The 12,291-nt window shown below is 40.7% G+C and overlaps 1 protein-coding gene across 3 annotated transcripts in view; it reads right to left on the minus strand.

The window, feature by feature from the left end:
• Positions 1–10,227, minus strand: part of TDRD12 (tudor domain containing 12) — a 28,518-nt gene extending 18,291 nt beyond the window's left edge. For 2 of the 3 annotated variants that reach the window (XM_071567751.1, XM_071567750.1), the window contains exons 1-10: positions 10,108–10,227; positions 8,372–8,423; positions 7,914–8,072; positions 7,507–7,643; positions 5,995–6,114; positions 4,830–4,885; positions 3,328–3,413; positions 2,202–2,403; positions 1,642–1,718; positions 684–742 (exon numbers count right to left, since the gene is read on the minus strand). In XM_071567751.1, coding sequence (XP_071423852.1) covers positions 684–742; positions 1,642–1,718; positions 2,202–2,403; positions 3,328–3,413; positions 4,830–4,885; positions 5,995–6,114; positions 7,507–7,643; positions 7,914–8,072; positions 8,372–8,423; positions 10,108–10,211 — 1,052 coding nt within the window. In that variant the 5' untranslated portion in view covers positions 10,212–10,227. Of the gene's footprint in view, positions 1–683; positions 743–1,641; positions 1,719–2,201; positions 2,404–3,327; positions 3,414–4,829; positions 4,886–5,994; positions 6,115–7,506; positions 7,644–7,913; positions 8,073–8,371; positions 8,424–9,404; positions 9,482–10,107 lie in introns of those variants that run through there. The other variant, XM_071567752.1, reaches the window with a different exon arrangement.
• Between the last annotated feature and the right edge of the window lie 2,064 nt (positions 10,228–12,291).

The following is a 12,291-nucleotide window of genomic DNA, read 5'->3' on the forward strand; positions in this document are numbered from 1 at the left end:
TAAATCCAACATAAATGCAAAAGTAAAATGTCATTTTTAACTACTAGGAGTTCCAAAATGTCATGAATTAATTCACCTAAAGTATTCTTTATGTATTATCTATGCCAATGAGAAAACCCCTCCTACATGGAAGGAGGAATCAAAGATCAGCACTTTGAAACAAAACAAAACAACTTAGTGAAAATAATCCTACAGAGCTTTGTTCAAATATAATTAGTAGGTTCCTTAGCTGTAGAAGAAAGGCTGGACTGTAGGAAAAAGGTTTCTTAGGTTCAAAACATGAAACAATTGATCTCTGCATCAGTTAGAAACTGAAATAAAAAACACTACTGGGGTATTATCACATACACATGAACAGACATGCAGCACAGTACAAGTGTTCCACAAATCAACTCTTAGTCATATTTCACTGAGTTGGAATTTATAAATCACACTAAGAATAAAATAAAGCAAGTTAACACATTTAGTGTGCAGAAAAATACTGCACCATCACATCCTTGTGAACTGCTATTTTTCTTGTAGTCTGGGTAACCCTCAGCAGCTTCCAGTTCCCTCCTTCCCTGAAAGCACCTTCCTTTATCCTTTGCCCTTTAGCTGCCTAAGAGCACAAACTGGAAACATACTACAGTTCCCAATTATCTGATTAGATAATCACTTAAAATACTTAACATGCTGCACCATACCTGTCTGTCTGAATTGCTTTCTCTTCCTTCAAAGGCAAACCTGCAGTTGCGTTCACCATCTAGCAAGAAAACACATTTTTAAGCACTAAAATACTGTTCAAGAGCAATATTTAAAATGCAGAACTGAAAGTGGTTTTCTTATCGAACTCCAGGATTTGCCACATATTTTGCAGAATCCTTATATAAATTTTAAGGGGTTTTGACTGAGACAACAATTTTGATGAATCAAACTTCACATAACTGTCCAAGAATCAAGTGTATGACAAGAACATTGTCCCCGAAGATTGGTCATCTCGGGCTGTGCTTCTAATGGGGAACCTGAGCTGATATGAATGAACACTAATTAGTCTTTCAGCATTTTAATTTTGATACAAAATGAAGAAAAATCATAGCAAACCAGCATGCCACAGACAGGAGGGAAAAGTGTGACAGATTACATGGCTGCACACTTTGAAAGACAACACACAAGAACTTAAACACTGCAAATCCTCAAGGGAGTAACCAGTAGCAGATACTGGAGATTCCCAAAGTCATGTGGACACTCAGGTGTTTAGTAAAGGTCATTTAGCTGACTGTTTGCACAGGAATGTGCAGCGACTCCAATGAATGTCTACCATGGTACAGAATAAGGACTATTATCTTTTCAGGCAAACGTTTTTATACACTCAGAAGACTGTGTAATGCAGATAACTGTTATCTTCATAAAACTATAGGAAAGAGTGCAAAAGGAGGCATAACACTTTCTGAGAACTCTAGCACATTAAAAAAATTATTCTGCAATTTAGAAAAGCAATTCAAAGTACAATGTTGTTTTTAACTATATCAAGACTTGGTGCAGACCCCCAGATCCATGTTATATCCAGAATAACAAGCTGGATGACCATAGTATTCCTAATCTGACCTATGTATGTTTAATTTAGTTTGTATTTCACAACTTAATACAAAATCTAATACTCACAGGCACAATATTGCCATTTACAACAGTTCTTGACCTTTGGGATGTCTCTTCAAGAATGGAGCCAGAACCAGCAAGGCCTAGAAAGGTAAGTAAAAAATGCAGATGTACCTTTCTGATTACCTGAACACATAAAACGTATTTTTATTTATAGTGGGTTGCCACTGACTTGTTGCCTGTATCATTTCCTAATGGCAATAACAACGACAGTAAATAGTTGTCTCTATGTAAAGTGTAGCAACACAGTGTATGTGAAGTGAGTGAACAAGGTAAGGGGATGGAAGGATCCATATATTTAAAAACAAGACATGAATCACGATACATGAGAAGTTATGGTAAACACTCCTAGAAGTAACTTCTGTTCAAATAAATCCCTCCAAATTCCAAACTACCCAGTAATGCATCACTGATCAATGCCACGAGCAGTGTCAGTGACATCTAATGCTACCACCATACCAACAAACATCTCAGCCTCCCTGTGCCCTGCACAGCACAAAAAGAGACTCAAACAGAGGCAGGAAGTTCACTGCTCTATCACAGTTTCCCACACAAATGGTTCCTACCTATTTCAGGACCTGGGGGTTCCTTCTTCACAAATGGCAGTTTTGGTCTGGGAACAAACGTAGGACCGACAAACTCCACTGCAACCCACTCAGCATTCAATGATGCTTCACTGTCCAGGTCATCTGCAGAACTCCCTACACCTCCTTTAGGTTCCTCATAACGAGCAAAGAGCTTTGTGACCAGATCATCATTAACACATATCTGTAAAAAACCAAACTCTTTATTGATCACTGTCAACAATCAATAAGCTACATCCCTACATACTTGTTTAGAATTTATCTGAAGCTTTAAATAACAGCAGTAATTTTATAAATTATATTAAAAAAAAACCAAACAAACCAACCCCCAGGCACAAGCAGTACCAGTCAACAGTTTCTAAAGAGTATTAACTCCAGAAAAGGAAAGTCAGTCTTATATTCCTCTATGTTCTTTCCATGGGTGTTAGTTGGTTGTGAGTTTCATGCTTCTAGCCAAAATTCTGTACTAAATTAACCTTTTATGTAAGCCCTACAAATCTAAAACAACATTCTAATTCAGTCTAGCTAGTTTACTTCTTTTGGACTCGGCACACATCAAATTCTGGCAGAAATAAAGTAATATTAAGCCTAAAAGCTCTTGTATCTACCACAGAGCTGTCCAAGTCTGGCAGTAGCTACAGCAGAGATTTGCTACAAGTTGCACATTTTGACAAGTGGAATTAGATCAGAGGGTTGTTTTTCCACATCCTTGGGGACTTAGTTGTATGCAAAAGCATGAACTTCTAGTTATTTTTACAATATTATGCAGCTGTCCTACTAAAACATCTTCAAATATGACACCACAAAAAGGTGGTATGACAAGAAGTGCACCAAATAATTCACACAGTTGCCCATTTGAAATACTGGCTGGATTTCACTTGTCAGTAACTTCCAAAAAAAGGCTGACACAAAGAAAAATGCAATTTCTGCCTCTTGGAATTTCACCAGAAGTCTACAATGAACAGAACTATAATAAAGAACCTCTAATAAGTTAAAGATTTAGCTTCTACTGTCTCTGATGGAAATTATAAACCTGACAAGTCATGCTTTCCAGCCTTAAACTAAGTGCATGGGTATCAATAGGCTTGAAGATACTTCTGTATCTTACCTTCTCATCTTTTATAGTCACAAAAAGAAACACCTGGAACACATCATCCTCTAGTGCCTGTACCATGGCTTTAACTTCAGTTGCCTCTAAATATGGTAATAAACACATGAACAAGAAAAAATATTAAACCCTTATCAAACTATCAGTATTATGAGATAGACAATAACAGAAATCACCATTAAATTTGTAACCTATTCCTCTACATAAGCTAGAACAAATGTAATATTTGTTATTTCACATAAGTGAAACAAGAAAGTTAACAATAAAAACTTAAAAGTTCCAAAAAGGAAGTTGCCCTTAGTCTTTTTTGAAAGAGGATTGAGAGCTGAAACAGATTAATGACCTCTCCAGACTAACTACTCCTAGTTCTACACTAAAAGTCTTGGTTTATCTTTTAGACTCTGAGAATGGACCACCAATGTGTGCCTTCCAACTGTGACATTTACTTTTCTTGAAAGAAATTGTATGTGCACATCTTGACAGCCTTGTTAAGCATTTCATTCAAGCAAACACAGATGATCAAAGTCTGTTCCCATATCCTGAAGTACTTCTGTATTTACTAATGATGGACTAGCAACTGAAACAAGTATTGATTACTATTTATGGGACAGTCTGGGACTATCTATGTTGTTATTGCTCCCTACTAACCTTCACTCTGCACAGTGATACTTTGATGGGGGGAGGAAGGAGGGAAGTAAATACCAAGAAGTGCTATGCCCCAGTTAATGTGTGAAACTATCAGCCTGAAGACCTTTTCTTGCTTTCATAACTCACCCTCTGCTCCCCAAACACCTTCTGTGTGGAGTTTGTTATACTGGTAAGCAGGGGGGCATTTCTCAGGTACAAGCAAGTAAGCCAGTACAAAACCTGAGCAAAAAAGCTGCTTTTCTACTAAGACCAAAACCTGACCTGCATCAAAACTGAAGGCTTTATATGAAAAAAACAAGACCTTCAACTGAAACACCAAACATGAGAAGGGGCAAAACCAAACTGGACAAGGAGTTCTACCTTACTAATTATGTGGAGCTTAATCTATTTGTTAACAACTGTTACAAAGATATTACTCTTCTGAGCTGGTGTTTACATACTGGCCAAAAAACAATGGAACAGGTAAAGTCCTACACCAGCTGTTGCCACTTCCATACAAAACAACATGTGATGCTGATTCAGAGAATCACACTAAATATACAGAAAGGCTTCAATGTTCAAACCAAGTGTTACATTAAGGCTCCCTTATTGAGGCTACCAGAGAGCCACATACAACCTAATCAACTACCTAAATTTATGCAGCTTGGAAACCCAGAGTACTCAAAATGTAGCTCCACAAACATCTGTGCCTTAGTCAGTCCACACAAAAAAGCTTAGGCAGCTCCTTTCTCTTTAACATACAACTTTCTTAAATATAATCAGGTATACACAAGTAAAGTTAACTTGTGTTTAGATATAAGTACTACATTTCTCTAACATTTCTCTATTTTTCCCACAAGAGAAGTGTTTTTTACCATTGAGGAGATTTTGAAAATGCTGGATAGCAGCAGAATCCCATATTTTGGCTGGTCTAGAAAATAAACACAAGTTATCTCACATCCTCAAATATGAAAATGGTCATTTCAGAAAGAATTTTGTGCTTGTGAAGACATTATTTTAAGTCATGCCACACCTCAGGAAGTGCACCAACTACACATAAGCAGAATCTCATTATTTAGAATATTACTTCAGTCTTGATTATATAGTTTCAGCACACCAGTAAAAGGAACTGATCAAAATTATGGAATATTGCTCTGTCCAGGTATGATGGCTTACATCCAACATAAACTATAATGGAATCAGAGAATCATTGAGATTGGAAAAAAAAACAAAACCAAGATCATTGAGTCCAACTCAGTACTGTCAAGTCCAGCACTAACTCATGTCTCCAAGTGCCACATCAACACATCATTTAAATCTCTCCAGGGATGGTGACTTTGACACTGCCCTGGGCAGCCTCATCCAATATTTAACAATCCTTTCAGTGCAGAAATTTTCCACAATGCCCAATCTAAGCCTTCAATGGTGCAACCTTAGGCCATTTCCTCTTGTCTCATTTCTTATTATTGAAAGAAAAGCCTGACCCTGACCTGGCTCTACCCTCCTGTCAGGGAGTTGCAAAGAGCAAGGAGGTCCTCCCTGAGACTCCAGACTGAGCCCCACCAGCTCCCTCAGCTGTTCCTCATCAGCTTGTGCTCCAGACCCTTCCCCAGCTCTGTTTCTGTCTCTGGACAGGCTGCAACACCTCTGTTAGTTTTTTAGCTTAGTAAGTTCCAAGTAAGTCACTGGGAGTTATAATATTGTGTGACTTTGCATGCTGTGCTTAGCTTTACCTGCTTAGCATGAGTGGCTGGATTTGCAGAAGTCTTAGGCCACAAGCTGTGAACTTTTACCTAGAAATGCTTTCAGCTGAAGAGAGTTAATTTTCTTCTTAGTAGCTGGTATAATGCAGTGTTTAGAATTTAGTATGAGAATGCCACTGGTAACACATCTGTGTTGTAGGTCAAGAAATAGTTTTCCAAATCTGAAGCCCAATGTTCTTCTTGAAACATGATCCTTTCTAAACAAAACCCTGCACTGAAACCTCACAGTTTTTTTTAGAAATGTATGACTAGAACCTATTTATTAAACTCTACTTACCCCATTTTTGCAATGTTCTCACAGAAGTCAAGACACAAGGTCAGTGGCTTTGTGCAGTACAGGCTACACTTCTTTGCTCTGTATGGGAGATTTGTAAACATTTCCACTGGAACTCGAATGCTGAAAAACAAAAGTAGAAATTACTCCATTTTACAAGGCATATTTTCTCCAGAACTCACTGGTCTCAAACACATCCTCCTGTTACCCTGTATTTGACAACAGCTCTTCCAGTAATTTAGCTCCTACCCTGGAAGCCCTGTCGTCTCTAAGAGAAAGCGCCATCAGGACCAACTGGTGAAGAGTTTTGCTTTGGATACGAACACATCCTATTTACTGTAACCTTTCTGAACCTTTGCTACTGCAGTTTCAAGTCTTCTTGATATTTATCTTCTAAATATCTTCATTTAACCCTCTCAATACTACACACACCACCTGGCACTGCATATTCCAGTTTGCAGTTTTCACTTGTGGGAGGAACCAGGTATGGTTAACAGGAAGAAAAGTAAACACAACACATACACTAATTTGTATTTGTATTCATTTTCTTAAAAAGAATTTATTCCTTACAAATGTATCACCAAAGAGTTAATCTTACCCTTTATACTCACTTTGAAGACTTTTAATAACCAGCAAGACACTGCATACAGCAATATTTTAAGATCCATGTATTTATCCCTTCTGTTAGTGTATTATGAAAAAGGAGTAAATCACATTTATTTCAGGTTGAATATATTTTAAACTTGGGACACTGTCACGTTGTTTTCAAACACAGCAACAGTCAATTAAAAAAACATTATTTAACTTAAGATTTATTTTAAATTATTTTATATAAGCTTTAATTCTGTGGAATACTACCAAAACCAATTTGGTTAAGTTTCTTGTATGTCAAGTTACGTATTTTAAAGAGAAATGAGCTTTAAAGAGCTGGAATAGGTTTTTCTACAACATATTTTTCAAGATTTTAGGAATTGGTTTCCTAGTGCCTTTATCAAAAAATTGAAACCTGTGAAAACTCACCTGGTTTTTGCACCGTGACAAGACAAACTGTCAGCTCTTAGTAAACAAGTTAATAAACTGCTGTGGGAAAATGCCCACAGATTTCTGTTTAAATAATAAAAGCTGTTACAGAATGTGAAACCCTGATTCCATATATGGTTTGCAACTGATCTTTCCTGGCCATATTTTTTAACTTTTTTAGTACAGAGCCACTTAGTAAGGGAGAAAAGACTATATAAATAGTGTTAATGGGCAATCATACATTTCAATTGTAACAAACTGACATTATTTCTCTTTTGAATCTTTAAAAAAACCAAAGCCTAAGATGGAGAGCATCTTTAAAAATTCACAAAATAAGGACTGGTTTGCACCCACTCTTGCAAGAGCCCATCACCTGGCTAGCAGCTTCTGTGTATGCAACCCAACTTCAATTAATCCAAAGCCTTGTCATTATGAATCTGATAAGAAATATTAATAGCATCTGCATCTATTAACTAGCAAGTATATAGCACATACTTCTCTACGTCAACAAAACTGTATTTGGCATAATCCACAAGGAAACATCTGGCATGGTAACCGTCCATGCAGGGCTGGACTGACTGAACAACTGCCCTGCACCAGCGCTGGAGCTCCTCGCTGAAAACCACACAGACCTGAGGAAGAAAGAGCAAGACAGCAAATGGCCTGAATTAGCACTTAAAGGTCTTTCAGAAGCAAGAAAGGTGTTTGTAACACACCTCTCCATTTTCTTTGTAACTGCACAGTTATGAAGCTGACAGATGAGAAAAATCAACCCTGAGATGCCATTATCTGCTCTTCTACGTAGAAAACAAAACCACAAGAATGCATGGATGTGATACTTCACACCAAACCAGTGCAAAGAACAGACTATTTCTATGTAAACAATGGAGCAATGGCTTTACCTGGCCTTTTTCTATTGCCTCTGGTCTTAATTCCTCTATGTCTTTAGAATTGTTATAAAACTGATTCATTTCATCATTCAGCTTTTCATATGCTACTTCACAGACCATGCCTGGCACACATTCTTTCACAGCCAGCCAAAAGCAACTTGGATCTTCTATCTGGGGCAAGGGAAAGAGAACAAGTATATTAACACCTGCTGGAATGACAGGATGCTTTAAAGAACATCTGAGCAGCAAATGTAAACATAAAACTTCATCTCCAGTGAGACATCATCAAAATGATGGTGGATGATGCTGCGCTCATTGAATGTTAATAAGCAAAACATCTTCCACCTGAAATGACTTCCTCAGCTTCCAAGTTTCTTTAGCACTGCAACAAATGCCCCATATAGTCTCGATTTCCAGAGTCACATGAAAATAAACATCAGTCCCTCAGACTTCTGAAAACACCAGCATACCTTCAACACCAAAACGTCCATATTTATCCGCTGTGCCACAGACATCACACTTCTGTAAAAGAACAGCAAACATTTGATTAACCATTTTTAAAGCTACCATTTGTATGATGCATATCTACAGAGCACACACCTGAAGTGCCCATGGATTTTTACTTCCTAAGTGAGGAGTATTAGTCCAGGCAACCTTCACAGGGTCCAAACCAGCCTTTTTAACGAGGTGCTATGCTAAAGGCTAATTAAGAGTTCCCATTCATGCTGCATCTCTTCCATTCAAAGGCCAACAGACAGGCTAACTGCAGACAAGACTGCTACAACCTACTTACATGACCAAATAAGCCAGAAACACCAGAGAGAAATATTTACATGTTAAAAAAAAAACCCACAGCCTAACACAAAAGAGAAGCCCCAAACCTAGGGATAACAATGGAATAATGAACTACCTGCACACTGAAGTAACTTGCATTTCATTTTGGCACAAACCAGCACATCGTGGTATCACCCCCAAAAGCATCTCGCTTACAACTTAAAAGAACTCACACTGGAAATAAACGCCTAATAAAATGTTTCAGGAAAGTCAAATCAAGACATTGGCCTTCCACTTCCAAAGGTGTTGCTGAGCAAGTCGGCACCAAGGAAGCAGCAACACAGCCACATCGTGGCCTTAGCCAGTAACAAGCTTTGCTGAAACCCAGCACTAATTGTTCCCAGTTTAACAAGACAGTGGGACAGCTGGAACTACTTGGGAAGCATTACCTGAGATCATCCGACACAAGCCATGCTCAGGCATCTAACACTGCACTGTAATGTACTCCAGCAGGAGACACATCGTGCTCCCTTACACACTTTAAAATAGACACATTTTTTTCAGCAGTAACATGCGAGGGGCATAAATAAGTTTAATTAATGTCTCTGAGTGATTAGTGCATGCACAGTAATGGCCCAGTAAGGGGCTGAGGGAAGCACAGCCTCAGGAAAAGGCAACTCTCCCCGAAACTGAGCAGGAACACGAGCACCTGTTCCATCTCACACCTACCGAAGGGTGTTCGCGTGTGAAATGAAGAATCCACTGAACTGTCCCAACCTGCTGCCCTCGCACAGCCCCGGGGAGGGCGGAGGGGCCTCTCCAGCGATGGAAACACTCCTGGGAAACACCCAGAGCCTCTGCCAGGAGCTCGGGAGCGCCGAGCCCGAGCCTTCCCTCCTCATTCCTCCCCACCCCGGTCCCCCTTCCCACCCCGTCCTGCCCCGGTTCCATCCCCTCCTTCCCACCCCGTCCAGCCCCGGCTCCATCCCCTTCCCACGCCGTCCTGCCCCGGCTCCATCCCCTTCCCACGCCGTCCTGCCCCGGCTCCATCCCCTTCCCACGCCGTCCTGCCCCGGCTCCATCCCCTTACCCGGGAGAACAGTGTCCCTGACCTCAGTGTCCCAGGCTCGTTCCACCAGCAGCCTCTTCCCAGGAACCCCTTTCCGAGGAACCTGCCAGGAGCCCTGTCCCAGGAGTCCTTTCCCGAGGAACCTTCCAGGAGCCCTTTCCCAGGAGTCCCTTCCCGACGCGCTCCCGCCGCTCCACCCAGAACTTTCCCGAAGTACCTTCCCGCTCTCCCGATCCAAACCCGCGCTCGGGGCGGACTCAGAGGCCCTGAAAGGCCATTCCCGGCTCTTTAAAGGCGCATTCCCGGCTCCTTAAAGGCGCATTCCCGGCTCCATAAGGGCGTGGTGTGGCCAATGGCACTTACAGGGAGCGGGACACGCTGCGGGAATTCCCGCGGCTCCAACACACAAAGTCCAGTTTTTTGATGTATAAAATGGGAAACGGAATCCGCTTGGCGATGACTGACATGGAACAGCCTCCTGCGAACAGTCTGAAAAAGAAAATTCTATTGGAACTTACGAGAAATTAATACGATAAATCTTCTGATGAGTAAAGCTGTAAATTTCAAAGAACCGACTCCTCTCTGGGCTGTCAGGGCAGCTTTGGGCGAAACTCACACCTCAAACACCTTCTGGGATTTGTTTTGGTTTTCCCCAAATCCTGAATGGAAAGGGTAGTGTAAAACAGAGAGAACTGGGGCGGGGAAAGAGCTGCTGTGGGACATGAACCAAACCAGCTTTGGCAGGTGCACAGGGATCCATTCCCATGGGACATGAACCAAAAGAGCTTTGGAAGGTGCTCAAGGATCCATTCCCATGGGACACGGACCAAACCAGCTTTGGCAGGTGCACAGGGATCCATTCCCATGGGACACGGACCAAACCAGCTTTGGCAGGTGCACAGGGATCCATTCCCATGGGACACGGACCAAACCAGCTTTGGCAAGTGCACAAGGATCCATTCCCCTTTTCCCCCTGGGCAAACAGTATTTACTGTAGTTTATTCTAAGCCATTTATGCTTGCATTTGATGACTTTCATCACTTTCTATGTAAGACAGTGTATTTCTTGTTATATTTTTGGGCTATTTTTTGTTGGCTTTTTGTCCTTTGCCCTTCAACCTCTCCCAATGAAATCATTTTGCTTTTGTTAGTGGAAAAAAATTACAGGGATAATTGAAGATGGAGAGGCAGACGATTCACTTAAAATACAGATTTAGTATTAAAGTAGCTGGTTTTGACACACAGCAAACCTTTTATTCGAATTAAAGTGCCCTGCAGCATGCAGGTGTGTAAAATCTAACCTGCATTTAGGTTGCTAAATAATTTCGTTCCTAAAAATATTTTCTCCTTATACCCACTGGTAGAATAACCATAAGGGACAGAACAATAAAAAAATCATCAAGAAAGTTCTCCAGAAATTATATCACTTTCAGCTATATTGAAATACTATATTGTGAAATCAAAGCAGTTGCCGATTACACAATTTCTCCCTTTTTTCTTACATAGTTTTGTTTATTTGCATTCATGATCTCGATGGATATGGTCCAGATGGGTAAAGGGAAGATTTTAGGAGAGTGAATTTCCAGCCCTAGTCCTGAACTTCAGGAGTCCCTGGAAACTGTCTTCAGGGATTAAGGAGCAGGAGAGTGCTGGCAGCTCTTTAAGGATCTTTTCCTTGAATTACAAAAACTCGATTCCCAAGTGTAAGAAATCAAACAAGGAAGGCCCTTCTCGTGTGACTGAAGTGCAAGAAAGAAATGCGTGGGCACTGGAAGCAGGAATATGTATCCATAGGGAGAACATAGGGATGGTGCCTGGGTGTTCAGGAATGGGATCAGGAGAGCCAAGGCACAGCTGGAGCTGAGTGTGGCAAGGGATGTGAATAATAATAAGGTCTCCTAGAGGTGTGTTGATTAGAAAAGGAGGAATTAAGCCAATATGCAGCCCCTGCTCCCAACACATCAGACAGGTGATCCAGGAGTAACTCATATGGAAAAGGCTGACAGTTTCCTTGATGTTTGGCAATATTTTGCCTCAGTTTCTGCTGGCAGTCACTCTTCCCACATCTCTCAAGTAAGTCCCTGAACCTCAAGGTGGGGAAATAAAGTACCTTCCCTTGTAGAAGACAAAGTTCAAGACCACCTGAGAAAACAGAACACAGACAAGTCCTTGGGACATGAGAAGACACCTCCCAACGTTCTGAGGGAAATGGCAGGTGTCGGTCCTAAACCACTCCTCATTGTATTTGAGAGTCATTGCAGTCAGGCAAAGCCTCCTCTGAGTGGAGAAAAGGGAATATCGAGCCCAGCCAGAATATTTGGAAGGGGGTTTTGTGCTGCATAATACACATTATACACCGTGTTCTGCTTCACATGGCTTGTGCTCAGCAGGGGTTTACAAACCTCACCAAGGTCTGCAAAACCAACAGCATTCTGGGCATGTCCTGAGACAAGAGAAAAACACTTTTTTTTTTCTAATCCAAATGAATGCTACAAACCATTTTAAATGAAAATGTTGCAGGTTTTAATGGAAGCACAGAACAAAAGCT

The sequence above is a fragment of the Pithys albifrons genome, chromosome 12, assembly GCF_047495875.1.
Source record: "Pithys albifrons albifrons isolate INPA30051 chromosome 12, PitAlb_v1, whole genome shotgun sequence".
Taxonomy (NCBI): Eukaryota; Metazoa; Chordata; class Aves; order Passeriformes; family Thamnophilidae; genus Pithys; species Pithys albifrons.